The sequence below is a fragment of the Eucalyptus grandis genome, chromosome 2 (genome assembly GCF_016545825.1).
Source record: "Eucalyptus grandis isolate ANBG69807.140 chromosome 2, ASM1654582v1, whole genome shotgun sequence".
In the NCBI taxonomy this organism is placed as follows: Eukaryota; Viridiplantae; Streptophyta; class Magnoliopsida; order Myrtales; family Myrtaceae; genus Eucalyptus; species Eucalyptus grandis.
In genome coordinates this window covers 294827-312023 of record NC_052613.1, presented here as the reverse complement: position 1 = coordinate 312023, position 17197 = coordinate 294827, and the positions used below count along the sequence as shown (strand labels likewise).

The 17197-nt window shown below is 41.8% G+C and overlaps 4 protein-coding genes across 4 annotated transcripts; 2 read left to right on the top strand and 2 right to left on the bottom strand.

Annotated features, from left to right (window-relative positions):
* The first annotated feature begins 563 nt into the window (after positions 1–563).
* LOC104416706 lies at positions 564–1152 on the top strand. Its single transcript, XM_010028060.3, has one exon. The coding sequence runs from the start codon at positions 735–737 to the stop codon at positions 942–944; it is 210 nt and encodes a 69-aa protein (XP_010026362.2). The 5' UTR covers positions 564–734; the 3' UTR covers positions 945–1152.
* Positions 1153–1335: 183 nt separating this feature from the next.
* LOC104416716 (F-box/LRR-repeat protein At5g63520) lies at positions 1336–7111 on the bottom strand. The gene is given in 10 exon segments (XM_039307334.1): positions 1336–1949; positions 2486–2604; positions 3674–3849; positions 4773–4928; positions 5795–5834; positions 5932–6027; positions 6201–6270; positions 6323–6498; positions 6582–6689; positions 6806–7111. Coding segments are annotated over 10 exon segments (1482 nt in total). The 5' UTR covers positions 6998–7111; the 3' UTR covers positions 1336–1600.
* Positions 7112–8313: 1202 nt separating this feature from the next.
* On the bottom strand, positions 8314–10817 carry LOC104416677 (palmitoyl-acyl carrier protein thioesterase, chloroplastic). Its single transcript, XM_010028035.3, is given in 7 exon segments — positions 8314–8688; positions 8978–9046; positions 9121–9298; positions 9386–9499; positions 9776–9854; positions 9857–9908; positions 10150–10817. Coding segments are annotated over 7 exon segments (1200 nt in total). The 5' UTR covers positions 10606–10817; the 3' UTR covers positions 8314–8436.
* Positions 10818–11730: 913 nt separating this feature from the next.
* Positions 11731–12840, top strand: LOC104416616 (HVA22-like protein e). The gene is made up of 5 exons (XM_010027984.3): positions 11731–11897; positions 11999–12025; positions 12143–12265; positions 12359–12569; positions 12677–12840. The coding sequence occupies exons 1-5, from the start codon at positions 11851–11853 to the stop codon at positions 12785–12787; spliced, it is 519 nt and encodes a 172-aa protein (XP_010026286.2). The 5' UTR covers positions 11731–11850; the 3' UTR covers positions 12788–12840.
* Positions 12841–17197: the final 4357 nt, after the last annotated feature.

Sequence of the window (17197 nt, the reverse complement as noted above, 5' to 3'; positions counted from 1 at the left end):
ATGAACACCTAGTTCAGAGTCAACCAAGAGAGATCATGGAACAATGGAGGCCGAGAATGACTAATTAAAGGTGAAGTAGAGAAAGGAACCAAGACACAATTCGGTGATGGTGGAAAAGCTGGAAAATCAACTGAGAAAGATAGCGAGCCACCGAATGAGGTGAACAATGGCATTGGCGAGAATACTTGAGGAAGCCAGAGCAAGAGATCGTCATGGTGAATGACCGCCGGCGTGGTCGTTGGGCGTCGCTAATGAGAAAATTTTTAAATTTTATATTCAATCTGAGTTTATCCCATCTCTATGCCAAATTTCTTGTTTGGATGCATCCCAATTTATCGGGTCCAAAGAACGTCAACAAATATCGAATAGGATAGTCTGGACTTAAGTTTGGATCACCAAACCCAGCCTCAGTGGAGCATGAATGGTGGAATTAGAGGGTGGGCCGAACAGGGAAATGGCTGGTTTGAGAGCGCAGTCACGAATCGGGCCAAAGCCCCAGAAATGGTCGAGACGGTGTGCACTTTCTATGTTCTAACCTCGGAAGCACCGAGCACGCGCTTGGAGTCCGACAAACAGGTCCCGCTTCCGAGAAACTTCCTTATCTCCAAAACCTCACTATCCGTGTCACAGTCGATTTAAATTCAAGAAACGAAACCCCCCACCGTTCGTGCAGCAGTCGATTCAAATTCAAGAAAAAGTTCACGAGGAGGAGGAGGAGGAGGAGGAAGGGAAGAATGGCGGACTGGGGGCCGGTGGTGATAGCGGTGGTGCTGTTCGTGCTGCTGAGCCCGGGCTTGCTGTTCCAGATCCCGGGGCGGCACCGAGTCGTGGAGTTCGGCAACATGGAGACCAGCGGCGCCTCCATCCTCGTCCACACCATCATCTACTTCGGCCTCATCACCATCTTGCTCATCGCCATCGGCGTCCACATCTACACCGGCTGAAGCTCCTCTCCCGCGAGATCCTGTAGTGTGCACTGTAGTCGGGTTGCCTGCTTGTACAGTTGTACTCTCCTTGACTCGTGATGCACCCGAGTATGCGCTGTTTTGCGCTCTTAAGCAATTTCATATTTTGGTTATGTAACGGGGTCGGATGTTGGTTTCTGCTTATTGCGAATCGCAAATGTTTTCCGGGTCATTTCCATTCTCAAAACATATGCTAATGCGAGTCGAATGAAGCCTAAGAAAGTTGGCTGAGCCTGTTCTTGCCACCGGATGATAAGATCCAATGTGATCCTCTTCCCTGTGAGTAGGTTCTTTGCCTGCTGCTAAAACCATTTGGCGTTCGTTGTGAAAAGTGTCTCTAGCCATTCGATTATAGCAAAAGGCAAAAGGGTGGCAAAGTTAAAAAGACACCTTGATTGACTGTCGGCTATATAACACCTGTTCCATCACGTTCATACAATACATAATGCACCAAAACCAGAGTTCAGCACAAGATCCATGAATGCAGCTGCATATAAAACCCTGGTCACGCTCTAGCCCCTAAGGGTGGTGGCCCCTGGAGGTGCTGGGGTATATGACATTACGAGATAAACGGTGCTATATACATGGCAACAACAACGGGTAGAGCTCTCCTTGGCTACCTTGCTCTTCTGGCCTCATTGAGCAGCGGCCGATCTCCCCGCCACAATATATTCCAGCCAATGGAGCTCCAGGAAAGTTCTCCATGAATGGCGAGATATCAACGTTGGAGCGCCCGGAGAAAAATGGTCCGCGTCCACAGCAAACAAACAGCAAGCCTCCGAATACTTCAGATTTGCCGCATTACTGGTGGCGCCCGCTGCCTGATAAGAGCTCTTGGAATTGCACCCCAGGTTCAAACTTCTTAGATTAGCAGTGACGTCATTACATGAGGCAAGTGCAGCAGCAGGATCCACATAGTAAAACTGAAAGCAATCGCCAGTTTTGATGCCGGCCCCATCGACATAGAGATATTCCTCATCCCCTCTGTCAGAAACCACAAAAGCATCTCATTCTCAGGAAATAATATGGAAAACTAGAACAAATTTAGAAAAGTCTTCAGTCAGAAAAATGTAGTCAGACAGACATCGTCAAGAACCTTTAAGCTTTTACTTCTTTTTAAAGTCAGGGGTTCAATTACATTCATAGAAAACAACAGATAATTAAGGCCCTCTGTCACTGTAAATGGTTAGAAATCATCAAGTGTGATCAGGTGCTTGTTAAAAGAAAATATCAACCACTCATAATGGGGTAATCTAAATTACTCAAAAAATATTGAACTGCAGGTCTTTGTTGAAAGATGCCATCAGACCTTTGCTCTTTCCAATCAGGAACCATTTCTACATCTTAATAGAGCCAACATCCAAAAAAAATAATGCAATGGAGCTCCATGATTTCAATCTCAACAGAAATGCCAAAGAATTTATACCGCAGGTGTTCCCTTTGGAATTTTATATACTAGAGGGACAACATAAGCCTATGGTACATAGATTGAGATAGGGAGGAAAGAAACCGAGGCTCACCCGCGCACCAAATGAAATGACAAAGAGGTAATCAGCTTCACCTTCTCTGCACCAATGGCATGTTTTCTTCTCTTGGTAACTCTGATGTAATATTCAGGGAACTCAATACGATTGTTCATCTGGGAAAGTGTAAATGAGAGGCAATGATAAACATTTAGTAAGTCAGGCAGCATTCCTGCAAGTATAGATCCATTCCCTAGTCACTTAAACTCTGCACCTAGGGCGAGGAGAATTCCTATATGAAAAAAGTGTGGCTAATTTACAGGAAATTAAAGGCAACATAACTTTGAGCTCAACTAAAAATTAAGCGAATCTTTAATTTGATGAGAACTTCATACGATCATCCTTCATTGAAGCAATATAGAAGCAAAGTCGAAGATTGGACAAGCGTTTAATTTCCTTTTTCTTTTTTTTTTTTGGACCTTCAGTCAACTTCATTTTTACTTCTAGAGTATTTTCCATCTATAGATTATGTTATAATTTTTCGTCAGTAAACATCCTGACATAGTGGCAAATGAGGGCAAACAGGAGGCTATATTACACTGAATTTACAGCACGAGCAGAACTCACAAACACATGGTGGAAGGCATGCACAAGAATAAAACGATTCTCACTCTTTCCACCATCACAATTATCTCCCCTACATTGTAGACTTCACTATCTTTACCTTTCCATGCTCTGGGTGGGATGTCCATGCAACCAAAAGGCTAGGCCAGTTCATGAATTTCTCAACATTTCACTGCGTCTGTCGGTGATGCAGTTGAAAGAAGAATAACCCTCATCTACATAATTCTAAATTTGCAACATGAGCAGAGCTCACAACCACACACTTGAACGTTCAAAAGGCCAAGGAAATCCTTTAAAGTAATAGATTCATCAAAAAGGCCAACTAATGTTCTATTTATATCTGGAAACCCTGTAGTTTAAACAGAGAAACTAAACAGCAAAGGTTCTTAAAGAGATGAACCATATTACCTAAATCCTAAGAATCCCAGAAATAAGGAAATAAAATATAAAATCACAATCTCGGTTCAGGGCACATGTCAGTTCCTTTTTACCTAGATTACAGTCCATTTTACGCCCAGTAAAGTATTAATCATTATATGAATAAAAGGCAGAAGAAAACTCACATTACCATTCAAGATTGTGAAGATATGAGACACCCACAACCTTCCATGTATAACATACCTCGCCATAGATTTCATTGAGAATGCTTTCCCCGTCAAGAACTTCTGTTTGTCCTTCTCTTTTAGCAGTTAGCCTGGTAACATCATCACGAGCCCTAACAGAACCAGCCTTGTACGTTGGACCTACCACTGAAACCCCATCTGATAATGCCACATGAAATCTGATTTCACCAACACCTGCTCATTCAAATGAGGTGTCGAAAAAGATCCAAACATTACGAAGACGAAGGCAACAAAAAGTAAATTGATGCCCAAATGACCATGCAACAAACTGTCAATAAAAGAAGGATCAGTGCACCCAAAGACCATGGACATGCTGCATAACTTTGATTTTTCAGATGGCACATGCCATACAATCAGGACCATGTAAACCACGAAATAAGCAAGGTAATGTGCGTTGACTTTGATAGGGAAGGATTCACATGGAAAGCAAGACAATTAGGAAGATTGAGCATATGAACCACACAATTCAAAATGTTAAAAGGAAAGTGCAAGTAGCAGAAGGAGATGACTAACATGGGAAACGCTCCACCCAAGAAGTATGGTCACAAGACCTTACTCAAAGGGTTTGATAAGGATTGAAACACAGAAGAAGTAAAGCAAATAAGACTACTAGACAATTTCGAATATATAAAATGTAACTAAGAATGGCTGGGCTGGACTCTTCATTCTACCAACAATTACTAGATGGTTTTGAGGCACTAGAAGGGGGAAAAAAGAGCTTTCATGAAAACATGTAGAAGAGCATGCAGAATGTTCTTGCCTAAGTTTTCTTTCCTGCACATTATAGTTCCATTGTGCGGATCAAACACAAACAGTCCAAAGAACTAAGACAAGTTCCAAATTTTTACGCAAAAGAATCCAACTTAGAAATGATGCATTCAGCTCCTACCGCATTGTTTGGGAGGGAATGAGACATTGCAAAACCCATATATAATCTCACAATTATTCCTTCCCTTTACTCAACATAGCATAGTAAGGATAAACACATCAGGTAACTACTTATGCAAGCAATGCAAATGTCTAGCAAAAGAACAACTATCTTGGATGTTATATCCTTCTCTGCCAGCCAAAGAGATATACACAGGAGAAAAGACTACCAGGAGTGCTATTCCTTTCTTTGGCAAATATGAGAGCAACGGCATTATCATGACATTTCTGGCTCCCATGGACATTTCTCAAATTATTTGCACTTCTGTACAGAAAGTTGCCTCTCTCATCACCCACAATTGCAGTTTCCACAGGCATTGCAATATCTGCGATGCACAAATCATTTAAAACATCTTATGAAGAGAAGTCCAATCAACCTTCATGAACAGATGAGCCAAAGTAGCAATTAATTGTGAAGATAACATGCATTTATACATTCAGGCAAAAAGTGCCTTCATTTCCTACTAACTGTACCAAAAAGAGAAGGAAAAAAAAGAAAAAAAAAAAAAGGCAGGTGAAGCATGATGAACAGCAATGACAGTGGTGAGTAGATATACCACTGCCTCACAAAATAGAGGTAGTATATGGCAGACACTCATTAAAAGTATAGTGAATGAAATTGCAGACTGCTGAATGAATATGCTATACTTACTATCCTTAAAAAGAATTGGCAAAAAGATTACAACTTTTGGAATTGCAGATAAACCTTGTTTGATCTGTTTGAAGTCCCCTAAACAGAAGACTGACAGTAAGACTGTGTCCTGAGAGTTGGACAAAGGGAAAACCCTCTCTTTTAGGCTCATATTCACTTCCTTCATCATCGTCTTCCAGCATTAAAAACTTTACTTCTTTTCTACCATAAGAAAGGACTAGGACTAAAGCAAAAAGGACTTCCCCTTCATTATCTATATGGCCAAAGGAGATAAGTCGGCTAGCTTAGGTTTCCCCAACAACCCTTCTTCTCAAAATATACCGAGATAAAGGCACATGGTATCATGAATCTACAGTTCAATGACCACCTCCTCTAGAGATTTTCAAATGCATAGTAAAAATGCAATTATGGCCTGGTTGAGCATAAGAAAACCATCTCTTGTACACAAGTTGAGGTCATTTTTATCACACGGTAATGACAAGAGAGAAAAAAGGCACGGAGAGATTCCTTTCTAGAAAAGATGAGGAAGAATAAACTTACCTAGTTTCTCTACAAAACATTTGATGTCAGCACTTCCATCCTACAGCCAGTAAAACACAGTCAAGCTATCTGAGAGAAACAGCAGTTTTGATGAACAAATTTGCAAAGGGAGGGCATAAGTGAAGTTGCAAACATACTCCAATCATGATCAGTCCGACTGGTGATGTGCAACCAGAGATAGAAGTCGAATATTCTCTTATGTCCATGATGAACTTGTCAACCATCGCAGGTTCCTGACATCAGCATAAACTTTCCTAAGTCATTTCGCATACAAAATTCTAGATTATCAAACAAGGGTCTGAAGTACAATGAGTTACGAGCCCCAGAAGTCAGTTTTTATTTTCAATTTCACCAGTTGCACAAGGGTCAGTTTTTATTTTAGCCTTTGGAGTCCAATTCTTTTTACCTTTGCAGGCTGCACAAGTGGGATGCAATCAACTTTGAGTCCAGGTACAAATCCCACCGTCAGGACAATGCTGCATCTGTCGAATGAATTTCATTATCCTCACTATCATCTTCCAATGCAACCTGCAGTTCAGCATTCTTCAGAAAAGGAACAGAACAATCTTCGATTCGAAAAAGGGAACGGAATTCAAGATGATTCAGGTCACCTCTTCGACTTCATTGGTAATGGCATCCATCCCAATGACTCCCGCATCACGAGTTACGATTACAGGAGTTCGAGCTCCCAGCTTGCGACTAATCTGGATCACCAACGAATCGATGAACCCACAACAGTGAAATGCTAAGCTTATTCGGAATTGACGAGTACCGTATTCATACGTACATATTGAAGAACATCCGCCAAGTCAAAACCTAGGCCCACGTAGACAATCGCGAAATGCGGGAAAATGGGCTCGGACAGGACCTTATCGACAACTTCTTGCAAGGCAATCTGGTCAAAGAAGAAGGAAACACGGTAAAGGAGCGATCTTTAACATCAAACACACAATCGAAGAAGAAGGAGGAGGAGGAGAACGGAGGGTGGATGATGGTGATGACGAGATGTACAGGAGCCGAAGTATTGAGGGACAGGGCGGAGGCGAGCTTGGGGCGGGAGAGGATCTGGGAGCAGGCTCGCCGCCACGATGTGCAGACGCACGCCGCCGCCGCGAAGGAGGTCGCCGGCAGCCGCCGGACTATGTTGGCCAGGAGGTCCTCGCTCATCGACGCCACGCCACCGCGCTCTCTCCTGCTCCCCATCCTCCTCTCTCTCTTTCTTCCTACGACCGTTCGACACTCCTAGGATCTCTTGTCAGCCACGCGGGGTTTATGTTATGGTAGCTTTCTAGTAAGCTGAAAATCAACTTTGGAGAAATTTCTGTCAAAAATGGTTCATGAAATTCCACTTTTGACATTATATACATCTACATTATTATACTATTACAACCTGCTTATCCCACGATAGCTAAGGCCAAATCCATGAGGCGATGTCTATCTCTTTAGTGACCTTGTAATTCTCGTATAACCGGCAACCGGTGAGGTAAGAATCCCTAATGATAGGGTTGGATTCGAACTCTCTCCCCTCCGGATGAGGGTGAGAGCATAAAGCCACCGTTGTGCGATGTCCACCTTTTTTTTTTTTTTTTTTTTTTTTTTTTTTTTTTTTGATAAAAGCTTAACCAACTATACAAAAAATCGGCACAAAAAACTTCCACTCAAACATAATGAGTGAAAGGGAAACCGGTGTAAAAGGAAAACACCCGAAGAAATGGGGAGCCGAAAAAACACCACTAGAAACGAACGAAAGCAGGAAACAAGCAAAAGGCAAGATAGCACTAAGCAACAAGCAGGAAACACGAAATGTCTACCTTTTATCATAGTGAAGCCCACAAATTTCCTTTTGAATATTTGTCTTCTCGAGAGGAAGGAATACGAGATGGACACTGCAGAGTCTTCCACCCAAGGCAAATCTTCTACCCGTTCCTTTCCCTTCATTTTTGACCTCGTATATATCTACGTAATTACACTTTTACAAGATTATTTTTTTTTTTTAAGTATCGCCGAAGATTGTTCATTCTTTTCTTTCTTACTTGAAGGGTTTACATATCTATGTTTTCCTTAGAGAAAAGCGGTTATTAAGCGGACGAAAAGATGATGAATGAATGGATCGATTTCTATCATGACCGTGCTTTGCTTCTCCTTCAATATCGATTCCATCCGGTTACCCTTTCGATGAGCTTCATGTCTCTTCATGGAAAGTCATGCATTACTATTCTTGGAAATGTCTTGGATTGTCATACCAGAAAAGAGGGATTTAGAAAACAAAATGAAGAAAAAATCATGAGCTGTTCACTGTGCATTCCCTTGTTGCTGCTCCTACAGATGGAGTGAAAGGGCAAATGCATGTGTCATGTAAAGGGTCACTCTTTACTGACGCCATTCATCTGTGCATATGCATGTATCTACTTCACAGCTACACAGAAGCTCAATGCTTAGTTCTTCGTATAGTTTCTCACAGCTAGATGCTCAGTACTTCCTGCACGTTTCTTGAGATTGTTGCAAGGGCCCAACTAAAATTGGGCCAATGAATATTTCATACAAAAATCAAACTCCCAACAACTAAACGCACAATAAATACAGAAAACATCGAATAAGAAGTTCCCTCAGGAAAACAATCAAAGGAACACTACAAGCTGTTATCACTTAGTCTTGGAATGCCATTCTGTTCTCGCACGAACGATCTCCGCCTTGTCTGCTTGCATCCGGAGAAGATGAGTGTATTCTAGGTCTGGACAGCGGCCGGTTTTATGAGGAGGGTCAGTATCATAGTCTCCAATGCTTGCAGTTGTGCTGGTTAATGACTCCAGTAGATTTGATTGTCGGCATTCACGTCGATATTCCAGTGTCATGCTTGTCAGACTGTAAGCCCCCAGTACGTTAATTGGCACGCTCTGCAGAAATGACATGCCAGGGAGAATTAAAAACATGAAAAAGACGAAAATCTCGATCTTCTGGGCAACGAGCAAAAGGTGGAAAGTCAGATCTTCAGTTCTCCCCTTGTCGTGCATTATCAGCCTTACCTAAACTCAGTGGACTCCGGTACAAGCTTATGCAGATACTGAAAGTAATCATACAGTACAGTGCGATAAAGGAAATATACATCTTTGCAGTCTTCAAACTCGTACTTACGAAATTCACAATATTCGATTCATGTAATATCAAGAAGGTGTAGATAAGTACCTCTAAAATCCACCCAATGTATTTTACATTATTTACATGCTGGTTGGCATCCATGTCATTCCATCTTGGCTGAAAGACAAGAGTTAAACATAAACGGAGGACCCAAAATAATTGAGGGAGAATTAGGATAATCAGAAACTTACGGCTAAGCCCGAGCAAATTCTCCCTGCTGTTGCATCGGTTAGCTTGTCTATTTTATCAGTATCATTTTCTTCTATAGGAATTGCCAATTTGTTTAGGTAGAAGGGTACGACTTCTTGTCTAACTTGATCAGGGATCTTGGATAATCTTCTGGTCTCTCTGTTCATTATCACCCACGTGCTGCACGGTAACAATTGGTTTAGGCAATAATAAGAACAGAGGACAACTGAGTGTCAGAGCTTTCAACCAGGGAGATGCAGCACCCACCTGGTCGCTCTCGTTATGATTTCCTGAGTGTTGTAATCACGGATAATCCAGTCTCTACGCATTCCATTCTTTCCCGCTGCATCGACCCAGGTGTCGATCTCGACAACATCCCCCCTGCCACAGATATTAATCGTGCTACTCTTCCAAGCAAAAGGACATTTCGGTCGTAGAAATCGGTGCTAAACTCGAGAAGAGAGGCTAACTTTTCATTACGATGGTTCATTCAAGCAATTATCAAATCGAAATTCTCGTTTGTCAGATTCTTCGGATGAAACATGATGAAATGCGCGAGAAGAAAATGAATAGAACTGGTAAGACAAGTCTCTTGGTATCAAGATGAAAATTTCTTTTCATAGGCTATGGGAGAGATTGATTGAATGCGAAATATACCAAGAACTGTATCTCTGCACTTGCACATGGATGCGGGTGACCACCCAAATCAGTTTCCGGAGACTCATCTCCCGAGTGGCCCAAATCCATTGCCAGCGAGGCCGGAGCTGGTTACATGGTTAAGGGCTGTCTCCTGCACTAATCATTGACAAGAAGTGAGCATAGAATCTTTTTATCTCATGTTTTCCCTAGGAAATTTTCTTCCCTGCATGGGGAACAAGGTGGACCGGACGATCATCAGACAAATAAGATCCGACGTCTCAGACGGTCTCATCCGCCATGTTCAGGTCGGAGGCAAGACCATCTCAATTACTATTGCTAACCTATGCAATTGCATCACCCGGAACGCAATGCGGATTAAGCGAGGAACTGACCTGAAGGAGATTCATAAGGGTCTCCATGGTGGCAGTTTTGTCAGGTCCGATTTCATATGACCGGATAATGAAGGTTTGCCTGTACACAAACCGGTCATCGACGAACCTGCCAACCAGGCAAGCATGGGGCAGCGAATCAGCCCCACATTCTTTCACCAGGTTGTCCGGATTGCTCGTGGCGGTGGTGTACAACGGAGCTTCATTTATATAAACCCCGTTGATTTTTTTCCCATTGATCATCCCAACCAGCTGATCTCTGTCCATACCGGCGGTCACCAACAGTTTCTGAGGGGGCCTCGATGCGTTGCCCCTGCACCTCCAAGAGCAAAGTCCGACCTTTGCCACGAGCACGACATCGTTCTTCTCTCCTCTGGCCCCTGCTACGGCTCCACGGGGAGGCCATGCAGAGAAGTCACACGTCCCGGCCATGATTTTCATCGACAGAGAGCCATTCATTTTGCAGGGAAGGAGGGCGTCAATCAAGCAATGCCAGAAAGAGGAGGGGGTGAGAAAAGTAAAGGCAGATGTAGCTTGTAGCCCATGGTGGCACTGTTTCAAGGAAGAAATGTAGACTTACTATAGTAGGTGCAACTAATAATACGCAAGGAGGAGGCATAGAAGATTTGCAGCGCGCGGGGGCGAACGAGATGTGTGGGTCAAGCGAAAGAGAGAAAGAGATCAACGTAGCTCAACCACTTTAATGGGGTGGGAGAGAAAATTGGGGGAGGTCCCCAGATTGCACGCTAGCACGCAATTCTCGAGGCTTCCCTCGGTTCTCTCGTTTGAATGGATTATCCCGGAGTCCCCCTAAATTTAGGAAAGAATCAGGTTTTGGTTTTGGTGCCAAGACCAAGCCAACTTAAATTAGCCCGTCGCTGTTCCCCTGACAGGCAGACAGACGGAGAATCCATCCTTCCTGGAGGAGTCCGAGAGCATAAACTAGCAGAACCTGTCAGTGCTAGTGGACACTCAAAAGATGTAACTTTGGGGGTGGTTCATTGCTGTCAAATTCTTCTGCTCATGGCAGACTCCATGGCCACTTGGAAAATGGTCCGATTCTGAGATCAAATGGTGTTCAAATTTTGCCCTTTGGGGCTGGCACGCTCTATACGGGGACCCAACTAAAGCCCAAGAGAGCTCGTTTTGAGTAGTATCTTATCTTTCGGTCCTTATTCCTTAAACTTTTGTGGCCGGGACATGCAGAAGCTCGGCCCGCGAACACTCAAGCCCAAGAAGAGAAATATGACAGAGGAGAAAAGGGGGGAAGGGGGGCACTTGTCGTCACATGGCTGGGACACGTTCCACCGACCGCCCAGATATGATGATACCAAGCTTTGACAAATGGATGAAAGAGAAGATTGAGAAGGTGCAGAGATCGAAAAGGAGGTATGACCACGGAGAGGGATCTTAGGCTGTTTGTTTTATAAGATAAATGGGGACAGTGGCCGGTGGTGATTAATCAACTCGTTAAGAAATGCAGTGCCGACACGTGGACCGACTAAGCCTCGTTAGGATCCCCCGAAGCCTGCCACGTGTCCCCCCGCCCGTGGCCTTCTTATACCGACGTTTCTTCCGAACCTGTGGATCGCATCGTTCCTCTCTCTCTCCCTTTCTCCGTCCTCACTCGCTTCCTCTGTCCTCATCTCTCCACTGAAAGTTCCTCTGATTACTCGCGTCCGCCCATCCGGTCCGACAAAGCAAATGGGTCATCTTTGGACTATCCTCACGCACGCTCACTCCCTCGCCGGGTACTTCTTCCTCTCCTTCCTCTTCTTCGTCGTCTTCTTCTTCTTCAACGTAATATCGAGCGACTCGTGTAACTTACCAATCTTCGATGGAATTCGCGCAGACCCGTGCTGATGCTGCTCTATCCTCTGTAAGATACTGGGTTCTTTCTTCGCCCGATGCTTATTATGTCGGGTCAATCAATTGAATCAAGGCAGGGAAGAGATCTGAGGTTGATGGTTGGTGGTTTTGTTTTCTCTCTTGGCAGGTACGCGTCGGTGATGGCCATAGAGAGCCCCTCCAAGATAGACGATGAGCAGTGGCTGGCTTACTGGATCCTCTACTCCTTCCTCACCCTCGTCGAGATGGCCATCCAGCCCCTTTTTGAGTGGTGAGTGGCGACCTACCCTTGTCTCCTCTCTTGTCGGGTTTGATGACTGAATCATCGAGATGACGAATCGTCATCCTCCTCCTCATCTGTCAGGATACCCATATGGTACGATGTGAAGCTCATCTTGGTAGCGTGGCTGGTCCTCCCTCAGTTCCAAGGCGCGGCTTTCCTGTACGAGAGACTCGTGCGGGAGCACATCCTCAAGAGGCAACCCAAGTCCAAGTCCAAGTCCTCCCCTACCTCCTCCCCCAATGCTGAACCCAAGTCCAGGAAGAAGTTCGTCGACTTCATCATCCCCAAGAAAGTAATAAGTCTTTTTAGCATCATGGCCTTTTGCCTCTTCTCCCTTTCCTTGCGTTCATATATATATAAGCTTTCGCTAACCGAAGTGTGCAACTTTACCATGGCCAGGGGAGCACGAGGCGTATTGATCGGAGTATGGAGTCCCTTGGATTCTCGGCGATTCTCTCTTTTACATGCCAGAGCTTCTTGTTGTGCTTTGATGTTATACGTCCTGTATAGCTACTGATCGAAAGGCTTTAATAGTACTACAGCTTCTTCATTGATTCCCCACATTTTCTTCCTTCCTGTTAACTTGAAATCACTGAGAAAGCTGCAGTTTTGTTACTACACGACAATTTCAAAACCCCACGAACAATTCGCATGAATAGAGCAGCAGGATATGATTTGCTGCGCTACGAACTCGACCACGCCTGATCTTTGAACGGAACTAGTTAGTTTCGTCTGTTCGCTTTGGCTGGAAATGATAACAGAAGCTACAAAATAGGGAAAATGCAAGATATGGAAATGGTCCCCATTGTGCTTGTCTATCCTTTTGACAAATACATCACTCCCCCACCCTGCGTAGATTCCTCTGGTTAGTCGCAAGAGCAATGTGGAAATGGGTGAGCACTAGCTAACTCTGATGTTGACTTATTTATGTGGTCCCCACACGGAATGGGAACTCTCAAGATGTAATCCCCCCTACCTGATCGAGTCTTATCGCCCAAGACCCTGACGACTTTACGTCTTGTTTCCCAGAAATGGACATCTGTCCTAATTAGTGTAATACCTTTCATCAGAGATTGATTTTTCTTTTTATTTAGCGGGTTGAGTGGCAATTATGACGGGAATTGAATATGGAATTGAATATGGAATGAGTTTAAAGAAAGAAATGCAAGTATTGGAAACTGAAAATGTATTGATAAATTGCAAATTCAATAGGAACTTATATCAATGATCGTGCATCCTTTTGCAATGGTTGCACTTGATCGCACATCGACCTTCTCCACGAGCGGGCTACAACTCCTTACGTGCAAATTGAGTTCGGTATTTTTGTCTTGGGCATTTCAACTTCATCTCCTTACTTTATTTCCTTGCATCCAGCACTCAGCCAAAATCATTTTAACACCACCCGTGTGTTGATTTCAGCATCCAATTGATATGTCGGTCGACCACTTACCATCGTGCGTTGATAGCTCTACTTCATGATCATTGATGCACTATCATGGTCATCATCACAAGAGTTCCAATAGTCAAATCTAATTTAACACCGAGCTTTATACTTATTCAAATTGACGCCATAATGATTTTAAGGACTTGGTCATTTTATGGTGTGAACAATTCTCTATCACGCATAAATTCTTGCCCATAGGGTCAGTTAGAGGACTTCAAGACATCGTTGAACCTTCAATAGCAAGTCACGATCGATGTCTTTAAGGTACCGACATTGCTAAAAGAGCTCCTTAATACAGCAGTGTCCGGTTAAAAATCCTATCCATTCCTTTGTCCGGTGGATATGTCGGAAGAATCTTAACGTGTCGAATCAACTCGAGTAGGAATTGTCTAGAGACCCCACTTTGTTTCACAGAGGAAGCAGATTCATTTGACGAGCACAGGGTTCTTATCTAAGCCTCAATTCTAGCGACAGATTGGATATTGTGCAATTGAAGTGAGGACAAGCAGTCGGTGCAAGTGATCAGGTGGACAAAACAAACAAAAGGGAAAAGATAAAAGGGATACGTGAGACCAATGTGACCATCGCCCGAAGTTCAAGTGGAGCAACTATCAGCTATACACCTTAAAGTAATCATGTAAAAGTTGTATGTTAGAAATTTAAGTTGCTTTATGTATTTAATGGCAAATAAATGCCCATTCCTATGAATGAGTCCATGAGATTGATTGCGACTGAATTGTTCTTAAGGGATTAAGAATATGTGTGACAAGTTTACAATTAAATCAAATACTTAAACAGTTCACAATCAATGGATCATTAAAAGGATATTGATAATCTTATTATGACCGGTATGTTCTCAAGTTTCACCATTGAGTATTGGATACATCAAATAATGATAAGTTACAAATAATTGGGAATTAGGATATCCGAGTTAGAACACAAGTGCTTGTCTTTGACAAGTTCACTGAACGTGAAATACATAAAATGATTAGCAATATGGAAGTTTTTAGCGTGGTCAATGACTAATTGCAAAATCCTTAAACTTGAGGCATGATATTGACTTTTATGTTGGATGGTTGTGGTTCACAAGTGTGCATATTGACGCCTCATCAAACCATCTCTATACTTAATGGTCATAGTTTGTTCGCATACAAAGGGACGAGTATGCACAATACGGAATCTACTTTTTTATTATAAAAGTGTAGATATACAAGATAGAAGATTGATGTCCTATGCAATTTGATCGTGACATTCTATTGAAATCCTCGGCCAAGGTTGTAATTGAGAATGAATAATACTTGTCTTGTAGAATATATGTTGGTTAGATTTAGCTATATGATTGAATTAGTGGCTTGACCAACAATTCTACGGGCTTTGTTTGATTGGGACATAGTAAGAAGAAAAATTGTATTATACGGTCACCAAAGCTAACAAGTTCAAATCTTACCCTTACTAGAAAAAAAAAAAAAAAAAAAAAAAAGCTAACAAGTTCATTATGTTCTTCAAATATTCACACTATCTAGGTAGCCATGATATATTGCTATATGTCATTCATGGTTTATAGGAATTGGAGATTAATTGGAACAATTAGTTCTCTTGGTTATGCTAATGTGTTAATATAAATTTTACTGTCAGTTCAGTGATAAACCTAGGGATGTCACACACCATAACTAATTAAAATAAGTTTGAGTGAGTGAGACGATATTGCAATTGAGGCAACGGATTGAGTCGGGTTGAAAATAAAAGATCTGAAATGAGTTTTAGACTTTACGAAGATTTAAAGCAAGTTTTAGACTTTATGATCAAATCAAAGATCTAAAGTGACTTCAAATTCAACAACCGAAATAATAACCTGAAGTGAGTTTAGAATTAATGACATCATTAATGATTTGAAAGTGAGTTTATAATCAATGGCCAAATTAATTATATGAAATGGTTATAGATTTAACGGCTAAATTAAAGATTTGAAATGATTTTAAACTTAATGGCCAAATTAAATATCTAAAACAATTTTAGATTTAACGGTTACATTAATTATCTGAAACTGTTTTAGAATCAACAGATTAAAGATCTAAAATGGTTTTAGATTCAAACAACTAATTAATGCTTTGAAACGGTTTTAGATGTAATTGTCAAATTAATTTTTTCTAACAGTTACAAAGTTAACGCCCGATATAAGTACTTGTAATAATTATAAATTAATGTCTGGAAAAATATTCTATAATGGTTATAGAATTAATATCCGAATTAATGTTTGAAATGATTTCAACACTTAAGTCTAGATTCAATTGCAATCTTATACATTACAGCAGAATTAATTCTCTGAAACAATTTTAGAGTTAATGATTCGATTTAAATGTGATCTAGGATTGGTTATAAAAAGATGATTGAGAGAGCAGATCAAATAATGATCAACAATTGACAATTGAGAGTGTCGATAATGACCAACCAAGTGTCGATAGTGACCAACCAAGTCATTCACACACGAAAGTAATTGCTAGCACAATTGTAAGTGGTGAGATCTATTTACTATTCGACATAAGATTAGTGATGTGTCTAAACTAGAGGCTCAATATTGTGGGGCTGGATTTGAAGAATGTTAGAACCTGCGTTACAAGGAGGTAAGACACTCATGATTTGAATTTGAAGAACATTAGAACTAGCATTACTAAAAAACATCAAACATTCATGGTCAAAATTCCAAGAACATTAGAACTGATGTTACCAAAAGATCAAACTTTCGCAGTCAAAATCTAGAGAACATCATAACCAACATTGTGAGGACATCAGACTTTCGTGATAAGAATATGAAGAACATCATAACCAAAATTTTTGAGTAAGAACCAATGGTAATGTGATTAGCCTCTTTATCACTTTTATTTGTTTTTATTAAATGCACAAACAATTATTTTGAAATATATGTATGGACGTTTTTACTTTCGCTACAAATTAGACTTTGATTCTATTATACCTATGTAGGTATTCTTGTTTATCGAAACAAATCTTAATAGCAATGAATACGTACATGATGCATTTCCCCCATGCAGAAGCTACCATCCGTGCACCTTCTCCTCCATCTCTCGCTCCCATATCAACACTTCTCGCTCTCACTTCTTAAGAACTCCCACATAGGCAGGCAGCGAGCAAGAAAAGTTGGAAAGAAGTGAAGCCATCAAACATGGATTTGATCCACAAGTTCCCAAACCTGGTGGCTCCTCCTTTCACTTTCTTTTATCTCTGCCTCTTCTTGCCCCTCTTCTATGCCACCTCTTAGTTGTGTGAGCCTCGAACAAGTTTCTACAATGTAAGCTCATGTTTCCTAATTGGCACATGTATTTAGTTTGGATTCAATCTCCCTTACAGACATTCGAATCTCATCACAAGCAAGCAAAGCAGCCCTGTTGAGCATGTTCAAGATATTAAGGGTGGAGCCAAGTCCTAACATTGGTATAACCATTGTTACGCTTGGCTTAATA